Source organism: Eretmochelys imbricata, chromosome 7, assembly GCF_965152235.1.
Source record: "Eretmochelys imbricata isolate rEreImb1 chromosome 7, rEreImb1.hap1, whole genome shotgun sequence".
In the NCBI taxonomy this organism is placed as follows: domain Eukaryota; kingdom Metazoa; phylum Chordata; order Testudines; family Cheloniidae; genus Eretmochelys; species Eretmochelys imbricata.
The window spans coordinates 97055812-97075280 of record NC_135578.1 but is presented as its reverse complement, the minus strand read 5'-3'; the positions used below and the strand labels follow the sequence as shown (position 1 = coordinate 97075280).

Here is a 19469-nt window from a genome sequence, read left to right as displayed (position 1 = left end):
TATTTATTACATAATTTTACAAAGTTAATTTTTCAAATGGGAAACATACCTTTATATTTTTAAGGATATATTCAGACCAATGGCATGTGTTTCTTTAGTAGATGAAGCAAGAGATTTTAAAATTTAGGGAGACATTCTTTGACTCTCCCAGATTATACAGATTTGTTTTCACCACTGAGTCATTTTATTTATGTATTATCGGTGTTTTCTGCATATATGGTGGAGGACTGACTTAGTGGCTCCTTTTCTCCCACAGCCACTGAGCAATGCTTCCAGGCTGAGGTCATTGGAAGGGTAACGGTGGCAAGTTTCTGCCACATCTTGTACCCACCCTGTGAATAAAAAGAAAACTTCAGTGTGTCTATTTGGAGAGACAGTGGCCATGGTAGTGTTATTTAATCTTCTCCTTGTAATGTTGGTTACCTAACTAGGACACGCAATGTCTATCCTCTGATCACTTCTAACTATATCACAAAAGGCAAAGGTATGTTTTGCATTTCTAACTTTCGTGAGGTAGTAGAACAAAATCCCATGCTGGAATATTCTGCAGGTCATTTTATGGCCCAGTTTCCAGGTACGTTTTTTATTAAATGGTCACAGTGTTTTTTTGTTTTCCCCAATCCTTTAATATATCCTAGGGTAGCTATACTTACTATGTGTATTAAGACATACAATTCTAGGAGTCTATTTTCTATCAATGAGTAAATATAAAGATTATTAACACTGTGAGTTTCACAAATTATTTGGAAGAGTTTTAATCTCCTATGACATAACAGGGAACTATTAAAAAAAAAACAACAGTTTCTAGAATTTCTTGATCCATATGTGTTATTTTACATCTGATGAAGAGCAAGAGAATTTCCTTATAACTTAACCTCAGTGTAATAGAATTGTGTTCTACTGTAGTAAAATTGACAAGTACTTACATCATTATACATGGCTGCTATTACATTAGGTGAATGTCAGTGTCAGGTAAGATCATGGTTTTGTCAATATAATGAAAATAGCAGTCAAACTAGAAAAAGTCACAATTTTCCAGCTCTAAAAATTGATTTTTATTGCTCTTCTTGTAATCCTTTCTTTGGATTAAATATTTATTATTGATGTGGTCTTTGTTTTAATCTTAATAGCTATTGACATGGTAATTAATTAAAAAATAGAACATTTTTGCCCAAATGGCACTATATTGAAATTAAAAGTGAACATCACATATTAGTTAAACAGCCCTGGCAAATGCCTTGAGTATTAAGATGATTGCCTTAGCTTCTTGACAACTCCTTTCATCTTGTTGTTTTCTGCTTGACCTTTTGAGATGTTTTGATATTATTAATAGGTTTTAGCTATTATATCAAAATGAGTAGGGCACAGAGATGTGATAAAGTTCAGCTTTTTAATGACAATATTACAACATTTTGGACATGCCATTGAAAGCACTTACATTAGGTCTGTTTAGCTACACTTAGACTGTCACCTGTTAACTTTTCTTAAAAATTAATGATTACTTCTTGAATCTAGAAATCTAGCAGTCCTTTTTTGTGGATTCCTACAGAAAAATATTTAAGGAAGAGGTGGCCAATGTAAGTTCTAGGCTGAAATTTTTTTTTTTAAAAAAGTGAAAGTGGGATTGATGGGAATAGGAGCCTAAAGGCCACGTGTCTGGTGCTGTGTTAGTCAAACCTTAATTGTCTCTGGTGGCTCAACCTTCAGTGTCCTGGCCAGGCTGTGATAGTGTAACAGAGATTTCACTGTCGTTGTTCCTTTGCTTTCCACCAGAAGTCACTGTAGGAGTTGTTATTAGGAGTCATTGGAATTTAAATATAAATAGAAGTGAAAAGTATATAATTTAATGCTCCTTTACTGTTTTCTCTTTAATCTGATTGGGAACCTGATTCTGTTTGTTAAATACTTATCAGTGGTTCTGTCTCCTATCCAGTAACCTTTCTGTGACCTTCACTCTAACACTACTCTATGACTCCCTTTCTAGTTGCTGTGAACACACTGTGGCTTCAGTGTCTTCCATTGCACATAGCAAGTATGCAAACCTCCCTATTGTTTCAACCTCTGCAATGCTTTCTGAACACTTCAGTGATCAGATTAAATGTGAAAAGGTTTTACCCCAGCATGCACAGACATATTTCAGCATTATTTTAATAGTTTCAAATTGAAATAGATCCCTTCTGGCTCAAAGCTCTAGTGAGATTAACAGTAAACACAATGAATGTTTTAACCTAAAAATTGAATACCACAGTTACTCAGTTAGGTTGTACTGCTATCTACCACCCCTATGCTGCTTATTTCTGGTTTTAAGATCCCTTTTATTATGACACTATGCTATACAAATATACTTACAACATACCTCTTTATCAACAACTTTATTTATGGATGTTGAGCTGCATTTTGTGTAAGCTGTCTTACTACAGTCCTCTAATTTCACAAGCAAGATGTGCCTTTGAAAATGCTAAAATGATCACTTTAAATATATTTTGAATTACTTTTATAATTCTGAAAAAGAAAAGGAGTACTTGTGGCACCTTAGAGACTAACCAGCTCACTTCACGAGCTACAGCTCACTTCACGAAAGCTTATGCTCAAATAAATTGGTTAGTCTCTTAGGTGCCACAAGTACTCCTTTTCTTTTTGTGAATACAGACTAACACGGCTGCTACTCTGAAACCTTTTATAATTCTGTATTTCTCACTACCTCTGAGTTACCACTATATTAGCAGGTCTATAGCTTGCTTAATACGCAGACCAAACATTTTGTTACTGATTTCTTTAGTACTATAAGGTACTTTATTGATGCAAGAGCTATTTTGTAACTATTTTTCTAAATATATAATATTTTTAAAATGTTGTTTTATACTACTAATTCCTTTACATGTATAATACACACAAAATATAGCAATTCTAGTGAGATTGTTCACTACCCAGAAAAATAGGTAAATTTTAAGGGGTATCCACAGTTCCGTATTTGTTTCTATCCACTTTTTGTTATGATTAAAAATATGCTCCTTGAATAACATTTTTGACCCTTGGATTGTTTCTTCCCAAGAAATGTGACAATACCCTTTCATCTCTTCTCCATCCTCAATTCAGCCAGTTTGGCAGAGCTATGGGGGGAAAGGATGGAGGAAGGTTGTTTTGTTTTGTTACTGTTTTTAAAACAAAACAAAACAAAACCCTCTTTTCAGTAGTGTCAAGCTAGGATAAATTGGCCAGGGGAAGCATGTTTATAGACTGTGTGAGGAACTTTGTCTTTGTGTGGGAATGTTGGTGACACTGTTATGGTTTGCCTGAATGAACTGCGATGACGCGGCTAATAAGGTATCCTGCTGAGTGCCACCGCAGGACTTTCTCAGACCTCCCACTTAATTCTATTCAGCTCCAGCTCAGTGTAGCTAATTTTTCCCATTCCCTCAATTCTTTAGGCCCCCTTACAAACAGAAAAGTCAACTTTCACACCGAAGGCAAGATAAGTGCTTTAGGAAATAATCGTGTAAACAGAATGTTACCTTCTGACCTGCTGCTGATACCTTGACTTGGGACAAAACTCGCCAAGCTATTGCATTAGACATGGCTATTAAAGGAATAATGCAGCTGATCCTCCTTACAAAGTACCCTGAGAAATGGTTTAGCCAAATCACTCTGCCTCTTGTCACACTGAATTATGTTCAACTGCTTCCCCCACCACCAAATTACTGATATTTAGCTGTTTTTTCTCCTGTCCTTTTCAATGACAGTATGTTAGGGATAAGTGTGAAAGTAAAGTGAAAGTCAGTAATGTCTTATTATTTTCTGGCCTAACCTGAATGAATTGAGAACACATGTGTAGTAGGCCTGATAACTTTATAAATGAGAGTAAATTTTATAAAAGTACTGTTGATCTTCACTAGAATAATGCATATTTTGAGTGACACTCAAAAATAAATCACAAAGGGATTTTAATTGCTTTTGACAATTTTGAATTGCTGATTTAAAAATAAATGTTATGAATAAACTGTTACTTGTGATACTCCATATTATCTTTGATTAATTACATAATTAGACACTTTGAGATTTTCAAAGCCACTTACGGGTTTTGGGTCCCCAGTTCCCATTCATTTTAATTGCAAGTCCTAATTCCCTAGGCAACTTTAATAATCTCAGCCTTTGTGCCTTTACTTGATTAATAATGGTAGCCCAAATTTAGGACTTGGTTCTGCAAATATCTATGCATATGAGTAACTTTACTTGCCTGTGGAAGTGCTTGCAGGATCAAACCCTGAGGGTGTGTTGACTGCATAGTTGACTCAGGCACTCACTCGGGTTTGGTCCCTAACCTGATCCCAGCCACACACACAGCCCTCTGGCTTGAGTTTGCTGGTGCTCTCAGCACAGACAAGTGCACTTGTCTGGGGCTATAGGCTAAAGCCTGAGTGTCAACCCACCCACTTTGCAGTGGGATGTAGGCTAAAACATTTGAGTGCTGATGGTCCGCAAGTGCCTTCCAACAATTCTCTTCCTGTGTCCAACAGACAGAAAAGTTCTCCCACAATTCACTGGGAAAGAATCATAGAATGGCTCAGCTTACCGCAGTGCCAAGAATCATGATTTATGACATGGTGACACATAGGAATGAGTGTAGCACTGGTATGGATTGGTCCCTCCATTTTACTTTACCATTAATACAAGAAATGTAGGGCTTTTATATGAAATTAAAAGATCTATTCATTTGGAAACAGTAAAAGGAAATACTACTTTGTTTGGCATTTAATATCTTGTGACTTCAGTGCCTAATAAGGCCATCACTGAGTCCCATACTGTGACTGGACTAAAAGAAGAATGTATAATTGTATGCCCACTAACATTTATAGCTCTGAAAATTTAAAAAATGAAGGGTGATCAAATATTAAGCATAAGCGGATTACCCAGGTCATTCAGTAAATTAAGAACAAAATTAATTTACAGTTGTGTTCACCATGAGCTTGTATGTACAGTGACCCCTGTTTATAACACTGAATAAGGTTGACATTATTAGAAATGTTATTCTGGTATCTGAAAATGAACAGAGTCATAATATGGATCTATTGTATGATGTTAGTACATACAAAATTATTTCAGAGTAACAGCCGTGTTAGTCTGTATTCGCAAAAAGAAAAGGAGTACTTGTGGCACCTTAGAAACTAACCAAATTATTTGAGCATAAGCTTTCGTGAGCTACAGCTCACTTCATCGGATGCATGCTGTGGAAAGTGTAGAAGATCTTTTTATATACACACAAAGCATGAAAAAATACCTCCTCCCACCCCACTCTCCTGCTGCTAATAGCTTATCTAAAGTGATCACTCTCCTTACAATGTGTATGATAATCAAGTTGGGCCATTTCCAGCACAAATCCAGGTTTTCTCACCCCCCACCCCCCCACACACACACACAAACCCACTCTCCTGCTGGTAATAGCTTATCTAAAGTGACCACTCTCCTTACAATGTGTATGATAATCAAGGTGGGCCATTTCCAGCACAAATCCAGGGTTTAACAAGAACGTCTGGGGGAGGAGGGGGAGGAAAAAAACAAGGGGAAATAGGTTACCTTGCATAATGACTTAGCCACTCCCAGTCTCTATTCAAGCCTAAGTTAACTGTGTCAAATTTGCAAATGAATTCCAATTCAACAGTTTCTCGCTGGAGTCTGGATTTGAAGTTTTTTTGTTGTAATATCACAACTTTCATGTCTGTAATCGCGTGACCAGAGAGATTGAAGTGTTCTCCGACTGGTTTATGAATGTTATAATTCTTGACATCTGATTTGTGTCCATTTATTCTTTTACGTAGAGACTGTCCAGTTTGACCAATGTACATGGCAGAGGGGCATTGCTGGCACATGATGGCATATATCACATTGGTGGATGTGCAGGTGAACGAGCCTCTGATAGTGTGGCTGATGTTATTAGGCCCAGTGATGGTGTCCCCTGAATAGATATGTGGGCACAGTTGGCAACGGGCTTTGTTGCAAGGATAGGTTCCTGGGTTAGTGGTTCTGTTGTGTGGTATGTGGTTGCTGGTGAGTATTTGCTTCAGGTTGGGGGGCTGTCTGTAGGCAAGGACTGGCCTGTCTCCCAAGATTTGTGAGAGTGTTGGGTCATCCTTCAGGATAGGTTGTAGATCCTTAATAATGCATTGGAGGGGTTTTAGTTGGGGGCTGAAGGTGATGGCTAGTGGCGTTCTGTTATTTTCTTTGTTAGGCCTGTCCTGTAGTAGGAGACTTCTGGGAACTCTTCTGGCTCTGTCAATCTGTTTCTTCACTTCCGCAGGTGGGTATTGTAGTTGTAAGAATGCTTGATAGAGATCTTGTAGCTGTTTGTCTCTGTCTGAGGGGTTGGAGCAAATGCGGTTGTATCGCAGAGCTTGGCTGTAGACGATGGATCGTGTGGTGTGGTCAGGGTGAAAGCTGGAGGCATGTAGGTAGGAATAGTGGTCAGTAGGTTTCCGGTATAGGGTGGTGTTTATGTGACCATCATTTTATAGCACTGTGGTGTCCAGGAAGTGGATCTCTTGTGTGGACTGGACCAGGCTGAGGTTGATGGTGGGATGGAAATTGTTGAAATCATGGTGGAATTCCTCAAGGGCTTCTTTTCCATGGGTCCAGATGATGAAGATGTCATCAATATAGCGCAAGTAGAGTAGGGGCGTTAGGGGACGAGAGCTGAGGAAGCGTTGTTCTAAGTCAGCCATAAAAATGTTGGCATGCTGTGGGGCCATGCGGGTACCCATAGCAGTGCCGCTGATCTGAAGGTATACATTGTCCCCAAATGTAAAATAGTTATGGGTAAGGACAAAGTCACAAAGTTCAGCCACCAGGTTTGCTGTGACATTATCGGGGATAGTGTTCTTGACGGCTTGTAGTCCATCTTTGTGTGGAATGTTGGTGTAGAGGGCTTCTACATCCATAGTGGCCAGGACGGTGTTATCAGGAAGATCACCGATGGATTGTAGTTTCCTCAGGAAGTCAGTGGTGTCTCGAAGGTAGCTGGCAGTGCTGGTAGCGTAGGGCCTGAGGAGGGAGTCTACATAGCCAGACAATCCTGCTGTCAGGGTGCCAATGCCTGAGATGATGGGGCACCCAGGATTTCCAGGTTTATGGATCTTGGGTAGTAGATAGAATATCCCAGGTCGGTGTTCCAGGGGTGTGTCTGTGCGGATTTGATCTTATGCTTTTTCAGGGAGTTTCTTGAGCAAATGCTGTAGTTTCTTTTGGTAACTCTCAGTGGGATCAGAGGGTAATGGCTTGTAGAAAGTGGTGTCGGAGAGCTGCCGAGCAGCCTCTTGTTCATATTCCGACCTATTCATGATGACAACAGCACCTCCTTTGTCAGCCTTTTTGATTATGATGTCAGAATTGTTTCTGAGGCTGTGGATGGCATTGTGTTCCGCACGGCTGAGGTTATAGGGCAAGTGATGCTGCTTTTCCACAATTTCAGCCCGTGCACGTCGGCGGAAGCACTCTATGTAGAAGTCCAGTCTGCTGTTTCGACCTTCAGGAGGAGTCCACCTAGAATCCTTCTTTTTGTAGTGTTGGTAGGGAGGTCTCTGTGGATTAGTATGTTGTTCAGAGGTATGTTGGAAATATTCCTTGAGTTGGAGACGTCAAAAATAGGATTCTAGGTCACCACAGAACTGTATCATGTTCGTGGGGGTGGAGGGGCAGAAGGAGAGGCCCCGAGATAGGACAGCTTCTTCTGCTGGGCTGAGAGTATAGTTGGATAGGTTAACAATATTGCTGGGTGGGTTGAGGGAACCATTTCTGTGGCCCCTTGTGGCATGTAGTAGTTTAGAAAGTTTAGTGTCCTTTTTCTTTTGTAGAGAAGCAAAGTGTGTGTTGTAAATGGCTTGTCTAGTTTTAGTAAAGTCCAGCCACGAGGAAGTTTGTGTGGAAGGCTGTTTTTTTATGAGAGTATCCATTTTTGAGAGCTCATTCTTAATCTTTCCCTGTTTGCTGTAGAGGATGTTGATCAGGTGATTCCGCAGTTTCTTTGAGAGCGTGTGGCACAAGCTCTCAGCATAGTCTGTGTGGTATGTAGATTGTAATGGATTTTTTACCTTCAGTCCTTTTGGTACGATGTCCATCTGTTTGCATTTGGAAAGGAAGATTATGTCTGTCTGTATCTGTACAAGTTTTTTCATGCAGTTGCCCCTCTGCCATGTACATTGGTCAAACTGGACAGTCTCTACGTAAAAGAATAAATGGACACAAATCAGATGTCAAGAATTATAACATTCATAAACCAGTCGGAGAACACTTCAATCTCTCTGGTCACGCGATTACAGACATGAAAGTTGTGATATTACAACAAAAAAACTTCAAATCCAGACTCCAGCGAGAAACTGTTGAATTGGAATTCATTTGCAAATTTGATACAATTAACTTAGGCTTGAATAGAGACTGGGAGTGGCTAAGTCATTATGCAAGGTAACCTATTTCCCCTTGTTTTTTCCTACCCCCCCTCCCCCAGACGTTCTTGTTAAACCCTGGATTTGTGCTGGAAATGGCCCACCTTGATTATCATACACATTGTAAGGAGAGTGGTCACTTTAGATAAGCTATTATCAGCAGGAGAGTGGGTTTGTGTGGGGGGGGTGGGGGGGATGAGAAAACCTGGATTTGTGCTGGAAATGGCCCAACTTGATTATCATACACATTGTAAGGAGAGTGATCACTTTAGATAAGCTATTAGCAGCAGGAGAGTGGGGTGGGAGGAGGTATTTTTTCATGCTTTGTGTGTATATAAAAAGATCTTCTACACTTTCTACAGTATGCATCCGATGAAGTGAGCTGTAGCTCACGAAAGCTTATGCTCAAATAAATTGATTAGTCTCTAAGGTGCCACAAGTACTCCTTTTCTTTTTACAAAATTATTTGCACTTAAGAACTGCCTTGTGGAGCAAGAGCAATGCATTTGTGACCAAATGATTATAGCAGTGAAAAAGTTCTCCCACCAAATTCAAAGAAGAAACTTCTCTTTTGTAGAGGGAATGGCTGTAGTCTTTTTTAGAGAGCTTTCTGTGGTCTTTTTATTCAAGGGTTACCACAAACACAACTTAGAACTTGATGGATTTTAGTCTGTTCTTTTATGTAAAACTGAAAAAAAAAAAACTTCGTAATTCTCTGCAGCTGTCACATTTTTGTTCACTGGTCTGCTGTCCCATATCCTGCCATAAACTGTTAAAAAATAAAACTGTCCAGCAAGACCTAAAACTTGCAAGAATGTTAGGGTTGGTTTTTTTATAATCGGATACAGACAGCAAATAAAAGCTACATGAAATAGCACTAGATCCTCCCACTAAGAAACATTAAATTAATACTAGTGACATGGGTTGGCTGCTTTCTTTTTACATGATTCAGATTTATCACTCCATTGGGTGATTCATTGCAACCTTTTAAAGGATTATTTGATTCATGGCATGTTCAAAGGAAATTGTGATAATGGCAAATACCAAAGTACAATAAAACAACTTCTAAAGCTCTCCTATCTTGTTTGAAAAAAACAAAACATCTGCTATTCCTCCCTTGTTGGGGGAGAAGAAGGTGGTTTCTCATTTCTCCATGTATTTGACACTTAATGAACTGCATAAATTTATAATTGTAACTGGCAGGACCAAGAGGAATGGAACATTTTTCAGAGATGGTTCATTCTAGCCCAAACACCTGAATTTTTTTTTTCTGAGTCTGTGTAAAACAATATTGTATACTGAGTTTTCATGCGTTCTGTTGCAGTCTGATCCCTCTAATGCAGGTGTTACTTCTTTCATTGACCAATGGAAGAGCAAATAATTTCCTTTACTATCTCTTCCTCTGTCAACTTGGACCCTGATTCTGCAATCTTAATCAAGAGGAGTAGCTTTTACGCCAACAGTTCCATTGATTTTAATTGGGATGACTGACAGGAAAGTAAAGGTTTCAGTATTAGGCCCTCGAGGTAGCAAGACTACTGAAGTCTGTCTAGTATTCAGGTTTTCTTGGATAAAGGAAAAGTCTTTGTAGCCAGGGCACTTCTTCACATCTATATATTTTTAGTTAACCCATTTGAATCCTATTAAAAGTAGGTATGTGGCTATTAATCATTTTAAAAGGCTATAATGCCTACAGGTTCACAGATTCTCGTCTCTTTGGAAGTTAGAAGTAGAGTAAGCTTGGATGGAATTCTTAATTACCCTGGCAGGCACCAGTGTCTAAGGAAATGACTACAAAACTCAGGCTGTATATACACAGGCGTTTAAGCTGAAGCTTTTTGATGCACATCAGGAAACTCTCTATATCTGGGTCACACCATAGTCTACATGCAGAATGCCTGATCCATTTTCAGTTCACGTCATGTGAACACACAGCAACACTTTGCTGTGAACTCAGAGTGTCGCATTCTCCAGTGGGATCCCATGATTTGCTGCTGAATGGTGTGTGTCCTGGGATTGTTTTCACTGTGAACTGTGGGAAGTCAGGTTGGTTCACATTTTTAAAAGAAATCGCATATTTCCAATGTCTCCATCCCATTTCTAGGTGGGCTCATGCCATTTTTGAATTGCTGTTGGCCAGCATGGACCCAGGAATGCTCCGCACAGCTATGATGACAAACACAAATATGCCTGGGCTACTTGGGCTGTATTATAGCTCTCATACCCAGATGAATTTGGCATTGGACTTTCGCACCAACTAGATGATGTGGGAGCAGGAAGATACTCTGCAATGGTGGCATCAGGATAAGGTAGAAGAACAGGGGGACACCAAGCTGTTTCCAGGTCACCCACATAGTGTTCAGCGCCATTTCTGAGCCCAGGAAATCAGCATGGATTGGTGGGAGCAGCTCGTTCTGCAGAGCTGGAATGACCAGTGGCAGTGAGAGAACTTCAGGTGGGGAGGGCTACCTTTTTTGAGATCTGTGCAGAACTGACCACAAAACTGCAGCGACAACATACGAACAATACAATCCGCCATCACCATGCAGAAACTAATCACCATTACCATCTGGAAACTGGGCCACCCAAAAAGTTTCCAGTCTGTAGCCAGTTTTGGGGAGATCAGCTGTTTGGGCCATTCTCATATAGTTCTGTTAATGCCATTTGCAAGGTGTTGTCTAACTAGATCATGAAGCTGGTAATGCTCAGAAGATTGTTGATAGCTTTGAATTGCATGGAATTCCCAAACTGTATTGGGACAAATGATGGAATTCAGGTGCCTATCATTTACCCTCTCTCCCTTCCCCTAGCCTTCTCCCCCAGCCAGGGCATAGAATTTATAAGCAGATAGGGGTATTTTTCCATGGTGCTCCAAGGACTGGTGGACCACCATGGAAGGTTTACAGACAAAAATGCCGTGTGGTCTGGGAGGGTCCATGATGGCAGGATCTTTCAGAACTCAGTACTTTTTAAATTAATGGTGAATGTACTGTTTGCACTGTGGACATTAATGGTGTGGAGGTTGGTCCCGTTACTCTGGGAGACCTGACTTATCCCCTGTTGCCTTAGCTAATGAAGCCATAGAAAGGCCACTTTGACAGAAGGAAGGAACATTTTAACTATGGCCTAAGTATTCGTAGAATGGTAGTCAAGTGGGAATTTGCCTGTTTGTGTTAGGAACCAGGACGTAGGCGGTCTGGCCTAGTGGACACAGCAGGCATCCCGATCAGCTCTCTCTGCCTCTGCTGCTGCCTGGTTGATTACTTCCACTTTCACATGGTGTCTGGTTGACCGGTCAGTCCATAACTCTAGTGTTTGTATTTTTGAGGTTCTGCTGTACTTAGATGGGTGACTAGGAGGCAGAGAAAGGTCTTATTCAAAAAGGCAAAGGATAGACCAGCTTGATATTCTGTGAAGTTATGGTGTCCCCCCCAGAACCACTGCAGGAGTAGAAGGGGCTTGCAAGCTGTACCAGGGGCATAGGGCATCCAGCCATTCCCTGTAACATGTGCAACAAAACAGCTATTTCTTAGGCTTAGGTCCTGCTATATTTCTCCTGAAGACTTCGGAGAAAGAGTGCAGAGAAAAACAGATAGGATCCTACAATGATTGTCAGCTACTATGTGAGTTACAGGGCTTTTGTACCTCAGCAGAGAGCAATGTAGTTTGTGCCTTGCCCGGACATGCAGTGTGCACTCATATCTCATGTAAACTACAAAAACCAACCACATTTCTTTTCCTCTAAGTCCTGTCTCAGTAAACGTTGAATTTTGCACAAATGAATGCTTCAGTTATTCATATTTGCTGCAGGAGGAAGGGTGGGAGAGTGGCACAGACTGTAGCTGCACCATGCTGGCAGGCACCATTTTGAAGCAGCAAAAGGGCTGAGTTAGGAGGGAGGTAGGAGCTCCTAGTTCACCTCAGCCAACAATAATAATATATAATACATTGTAAATATAAGTAATTACATGCCAAAGTTCCCTCCAGGGGATCAGATTCTTCAGTCCTGGCCTGGGTTTCTGGCTGGGCTTCGGGTTCAGCTGATGCAAGGCAGGAATTGAGGTCAGTAGTAGCAGGGCCGGACAGGGGCTGGCTTTCCAGCTGGCCATCATCAGGTTCCTGGGTCCCAAATGGATCTTAGCTGTCAGGGGGCAGCTCCTTTCAGGCATCCTCCTGCTCAACCTCCAGTGGGTCTAGCTGGCCGTTGTCTGGTTGAACTGTTGTTATGTAAAATCCTGTCCAGTTCATTAAAAAATGGACAGGTCCCATGTCCTCTACTCGATTGTCTCCTTTTATCCCTTGTTTCAATGTACTTTCTCCTGAGCTGCTTATTCTTTATCTGACACTGATCAGTGTCCCAGTAGTGACCCCACGCAGATATCTGCTTTGGAAAGTCCACAAAAAGGTCCTTAATCTTGTGGCTGACTGCAAGAGCTTCCTGAACCAACGCTTCTCCCCAGGTGGCGATGAAATCCAGCGTCTCAGCGCGGCTTCAAGCAGTTGCACAAGGCATGTCATGGGGCTTCTTGAGTGCAATTGTGGTTGTGTTGCCAGAATAATGATACACTGGGATCCAGGAGCAAATGGGCAAAATCTGGCTCCGCAACACCTTTTAAAGGAGGGAAGCATCATTCTGGACACTTGACACAAGGGCATGGAGGGCACACCAGTTACTAACAGGGACATGTTAGTAATGATCAACCTGCAAAGCATTATGAGATTACCATTGGAGGCATGCAAAAGATGGTGTGCAACGATTGTGTGCACACACACAAAAGACGAAACTAATTCAATTTGAAGCAAACCTAGTCCACTTTGTGAGAAGACTCCAGAGTTTCCAACAAATGTGGAGCTAGTGCACAGTGATGAGTTGCGTCATATGAATGCAAGCTTTTTCAAACCAGACTAACTTGATTTGATCACATTGACAAGCTCCGGAGGTCAGCTCTTAGCTGTGCCAACTGACTTGCTATGTCATCTTAGGCAGATCGCTTTACTTCTTTGCCTTGGTTTTCCACCTCTAACAGCGTACTACCACTTATAAGACTACCCCACACTGACATTCTGAAGATGAAATTAGTTAATGTCTTCACAATGCTTTGAATATGTAAAATACAACACCAAGTGCTAAAGAAGGGCTCATATAAAAACTTTGGATCCAAACACCCTCCAATTTTGAGCAGGGAAGGTAAGGGGTAATTAAATTATTGTATCAGAATATAAGAATTGTACATCTTGGCCCCATTCTCTATTATTATTATTTTATTTATTTATTGTAATACTTTGCAACAGATAAAATAGGCATAAAAGTATGGAATAAAATGAACAAAGAGAAACAGTGATGTGGCCATTATCACCTGCATATTTTTCTGTAGGTAATAGTTTTGCTAAACAGTCTTCTGACCAGGTACAGTCAGTATGCCACCCTTTAAAGTGAACATGTAATATCTACAACCTGTTAGTCTTATTTGTCCTGATCTTTATAGTAAAATTTTGATTCCCTAAATTTATATGTAGTTATTAATTAATAACAAATTTTCAGCATTGGCAACCAGCATTTTTGCCCATCAGTAACTGATTGGAATTTTTCTAATTAATTTAGCTATCAAAAGTTCTAACTGGCAATTTTTTGGCACAATGTGTTTATTTGAAAAAATCGTCTTTGCATAATACAATTACAGATTTCATCTTCATAATATCAGTTTGTTTTAAGAGGACTTCTTTAGACCTCGATGTCATTCCAGTGATATCTCTCAGCTTTTTGTCAGCAGTAAATGGCACCGAGCAAAGCCAAAACTGGGATATGAATCAGGAAAGTTGGCAAAGCAGACGGAGCTTTTCTTGTGTACAAATCGTATATCAGATTTTGCAATGATAGTGTGAGCAAATTGTGGTAATGTAAATGGTTTAACTTTTAAGTTCTCATTTTCCTCATAGTCCATGAGGGGACTAATCAAACTAATGTTATGTATAGGTCAAAACTGACAGGCTTTTCTTAATGGTTGGTTGCAGCTGACAGTGGATAGTATTTATTAATAGTACCTGCAATAATTTGTCAATTGAATGGAGGGTTTTGAAATTTTCTTAGCAGAAAAGGATAGCTCTTTGCAGGAGAATTTGCTTCAAATAATCACTGTCATAGGTTCAGTGTGCATGAGTTTTTCAGTGAAATAATATTGTTTATGTAATAGATTGCCATTGGGTAAAAATGTGGAGGGATACTTTACAAGCAAAGCAGTATCTCATTTAAAGACCCAGGTGTTTTCTTACTTTATAGCTTTGAAATGTCCAAATGGGGGTAATTTATTAAAACTTTAAAGCCATTTTAAACAAATGTCTCCTATCTAGGCATTATAGCTCCAGAAGGCCACTTACTGTAGGTTTCTTTATAATTCTTTAACTATCCATGTGGGCCCTTACCTCCAGCTCAGTTGGGATTTCTGTCATCATCATGCTTATGTTATTTATTTACTTCCAGAGTACATTTATGTAGTGCCTTAGATCTATTGGTTCTTCGTTGTGCACTGTGCGCCTAATATGGTATAAAAGTATTTTGTGCTTTTTGTCCAGTGATTTTTTTTCTAATTATAGTCATAATATTCTGGTCAATTACTTCATGTCTTCACCAGTTGATAATAGGAGATTGATTAGTTGGTCTCTGTTCCCAAAATGAGATGCTGATTCAATGACCGATTTACTTGATTTTATTCCACTTTGAAAGATTTGGCCAATACCAACATCTCTAGAAGCCTGTACAATTTTTAAAATTATTAAATAATAAACACTGACCTAAGTTTTTAAAAAAATCACTGAAAAAAGTCAATAAACAGCCACCCCTCACTCAGCTCCCAACTCTGATCAAAAGCCTGAGAAAAGATGTAAGCTTTACACCATATCCTGAATGTCATCTGTCTTGGTGATAGCCAATTCCAGAATCCAAAGCCTTCCAATGAGAACATCTTCCTGCAGATAAGCAATTCTAAGGATTTTTAGCTCATATGTCTCGAATGTGATAATGGTACACAGAGAGGAGGTTTTTCAGTCAGCCATAACCTTGGCTACATAGGACTTCATAGATCAATATCAGGCCAAATAGTAACAAATAATACTTAGCACCTCTGTAGCACTTTTCATCCATAGATCTCAAGGTGCTGAATAAATATGGGGAAACATTATGGACCTCTATTTTACAGATGTCAAACTGAAGCAACAGAGAGTTTGAGGCAGGTATTTTCAAAAGTGTCCATTAATTTTGGATGTCACAATTTTTGAGTGTTCACCCTGAGACACTTAGGAGCTGATTTTCAGAGGTGCTGAGCACCCACAGCTCCCACTGGAGTTAGTCACTATTTCTACCATCTCCTCAGGATGCTTTCCCTGGCTTCTGAGCACCTCTTCACTTGTCTGGACTGAACTGCAGCCAGGTTACTCACATAGAAGCCCCTGTTTTAACCAGGGACAGCAAATAAACCATACGCATATGGATATGAGGAAAAAGAAACAGAACTACATATCATCTGCATGCTTATAACAGTACAGACCAAACAAGCTGTTAATATATAGTGAAGTTTTATTCCAAATAAATTAATGCTGTTGTTGACTGTTCACAAATAATTTTGCTAACGCTGTACTTAAAAGCGAAATGTGATTGTGAATATATAGCTTTTATTACAATATATTTTAACATTTTGCAATTACAATTCCAGGGATTTTTTTTGTAAAGGACTTTTTTGTTTTTATATAGAAAGCTGCATAGACAGCAGTTAATATATTTTTGTCTGCCTTTTCAGAATTAGAGATCAGCGGTTTGAGAAGGTTTCATATTTTGTGTTTGGAGATTTCAACTTTCGACTGGATTCCAAATCAGTAGTAGAGGTAGGACTTACTCCTTTCTTCATCTCTTGGCGCTATCTAAGGGTTTTCATTTCTAAAATTTGTTTCCCTTTGGAGAGAAAAACAGAAAATAACTTAACAAAGCAATCTTAATGTTGACATCAAACTTGCCAAGGAATACTTTTAGGGGCTTTCAACATGAACATCTAACAGGTAACTCAAAATTATTATAGAAAGAATTTGATTAAATAATAAAATAACACCACTGAGATAGTAAGAGGTACTAAACGTTTTCAGTCTCCCAAGAATACAATTGTATTATGATAATCAAACCCGTTGGAACAGCAAGGTTGTTATTTATGCCATTATTGTGAAAAAAACAGGTCGTTTTTGTCCAAAAAGGCAATGAAGGTTCAAGAAGCTATAGTGCTAGGATTCGCATTTCTGAGGATCAAGAGGACTCGTTTGCTACTTGTAGAATGTTCATTTGCCAGCCAGTGATTCTCTCAGTTCAGTGAGTTTTCAAATGGACCTCAAACATGATGAATTTACTATAATCACTATGGGCCAGATCTTGGCAATTCCACTTCCACTGGGGCAAGGCCCCAAATGCAGCTGAAACACTACATTTCTATTGTGTGGGGGAGCATACTGTAAAGAGCACATGCAGAGGGACTGCACTGAAGACTATTGCTCTGTGATTGTCTTCTTTACTGGACAGCAATTCCCTAGGGGGAATTGCAAGTGTGATCAGTGGGACTCATATTTTGACCAAAGTCCCAGGGCTGCAGGATGGAGAGGGAGGTTTCTGTTCCCTAAACTGCTGCTTTGGTCATTTGTGCAAAGCACTTTCAGCTGGGATTTGTGCATGAGGCCAAAATTTCATTTTAAGCTTGTGTCTGTTCTTATTGCTATATCTCATAAAGACTAATTCCTATTTGGCTTTATTTTTTTAAGCTAAATACATGTTGTTTTGCATGTGTAACTAATGAGGAAAATGATATAATGCTAGAGATATTTCATAAACTTCTATGACAGAATTCCACAAAACCCACAAACTCTGTGACAATATTAATAGCTGACATTTTTGCAAACTTCTGTGATATGAGCATCTCAACATGGAAATACGAACAGAAGATGTATCTGAAATCAGTGAGAATACAATAAATCTTTTTCACAAGTCGAGATTACCTTGATTTACCTGGATCTGAGCTTTAGCAGTAGTCCCAGGTTTAACAACTACTTTATTCTCCTGTTTACCCTCTTTAAGTCTCAAAGGTATTTTAGTGTTCCTTTGGCATCCTTGAGGGCAAGTATGCATCTTCTAACCCAGGGGTTCTCAACGTTTTTCTTTCTGAGACCCTCCCCCTGACATGCTATAAAAACTCCATGGTCCACCTGTGCCACAACAATTGTTTTCTGCATATAAAAGCCAGGGCTTGCATTAGGGGGTAGCAAGCAGGAGCAACTGCATGGGGCCCCACGCCGCAGGGGGCCCTGCGAAGCTAAGCTGCTGAGGCTTCAGCTTTAGTCCCGGGTGGCGGGACACAGTGAGAGCGTGGCTTTGGCTTTCTGCCTGGGCCCCAATGAGTCTAATACCATCTTGGAGAACACCCTGAAACCTGCTCACGGCCCCCCAGGGGTCTCGGACCCCTGGTTGTGAACTGCTGTTCTAACCCAAAGGCTGATACTTTGTGGTTTAAGCAGCAGGAAGTACTGTGTCTCTATGCTCAAAGTCAAGGTACCTTTGCCTAGAGATGCAATGCATTCCCCATTCCTCATGTGATTAGTCCCTACTCTGATGAAAAATCAGGGTGTGTCACATGGCAGCACAGTATAGAGAGGTGGAGTTTAGATAAACCTTCATCTTTTTATTCACTGCAATCATTTTTAACTGTAGTTAAATGTTTTAATTAAAGTGTAATTGGAGTGAAATGGAAGGACTGATTCAGAATATGCAATTTCGTATTGTCTATGTTAAGGATCCCATCTTTGTCTGTTATATTGATACTACCCCAGTAACTTCCATATTTACAGAAAGAAGTAGTAGGCTATAGAATCATCTATTTGGGAGTAGTCTATGCTATTTTTGTACTTTGCTCGGGGTACACTAATGTAACTGAGAGCACTTGTATATGAGAAAACATCTGTCAATCAATCTTCAGCAGTACTGTATATAGGACTTTATCCTGTGAGGTGCTGAGTACCCTCAGCTTCTACTGTTGTCAATGTAATCAATCAGGATTGAGCCCATAATGAATACTTTCTTAATTTGCTGATTTTTATTAAGGTTTTAATTAACATAACTACATTTGGATTAAATTAGAAATATTACAAATAGCTCACAATTTTTTCGGAAGTATGCATGTGTATATTAGGTACAAGTATTATATTTCTTTATATGGTGTCTTCTACTTACAAGATATGAAAACTTATCAAAATCCACTCTTTAAAGAAGTAATTAGAAAAAAGGCTGAAGTTTTCTCTTCCTTTTTAACTAAAGTGGAATTGGAATTTTTTTCCTTTAAAAATGTATTTCTGTGTCAGTCTGAGAAACCCAGGTTCAAGAGTGAAGCCTAGCTATTAGAAATGGAAAAGATCTAGCAGACTGTCAAATCTACCTGCTGCCCTTCTATTGCCCCAGCATCTGTCATGTATGGGATTATCCTTGCGGAATATTGTGTTCCTATCTATCCTCTTTTTGAATATCTACAGAGATGGAAGTTCCACAAATGACCTTGCTAGGATATTCTATCATCTACACCTTCTTCCTGTAAAGTGTCTTTTTCAAATATCAGATCTCAAAAGAGGGAATTATTATTTAGCATTAGAGTACAGAACTGGTAGTCAGGACTGCTAGGGTAAAATCCTGGCCTTCGGAGTCTTTGGTAGAATGGCACTAAATGGATATGAAGTGTAATTGATCATCATCCTAGCTGATAATATAATGTTTGCAAAGCATTTCAAAATGTTAAATGCTATAAAAGTGCTAAGTTCATATTAAATGAAGAGTAATGGTCAACCTCCTAAAAATAACAAGAGTCTAAATTTAGGCAGGCCTCCTGGTGACATCATAAACCCAAAAAGTGAAGCTAGAGTGGCAGGTACAATTATAATCTTATGTATCATTTTGGTTTATTTTATTGATTAAATCACCTTTATGCTTGATTTTTCCATTAATTACTGTGGACAGGCAAATCTTGGTTT

At 39.5% G+C, this 19469-nt stretch overlaps 1 protein-coding gene across 5 annotated transcripts in view; it reads left to right on the top strand.

Annotated features, from left to right (window-relative positions):
• INPP5A (inositol polyphosphate-5-phosphatase A) overlaps window positions 1-19469 on the top strand; it is a 429418-nt gene that overhangs the window by 304144 nt on the left and 105805 nt on the right. For all 5 annotated transcript variants that reach the window (XM_077822695.1, XM_077822696.1, XM_077822699.1 and 2 more), the window contains one exon: window positions 16220-16304. In XM_077822695.1, the coding sequence (XP_077678821.1) occupies window positions 16220-16304 (85 nt within the window). The remainder of the gene's footprint in view (window positions 1-16219; window positions 16305-19469) is intronic.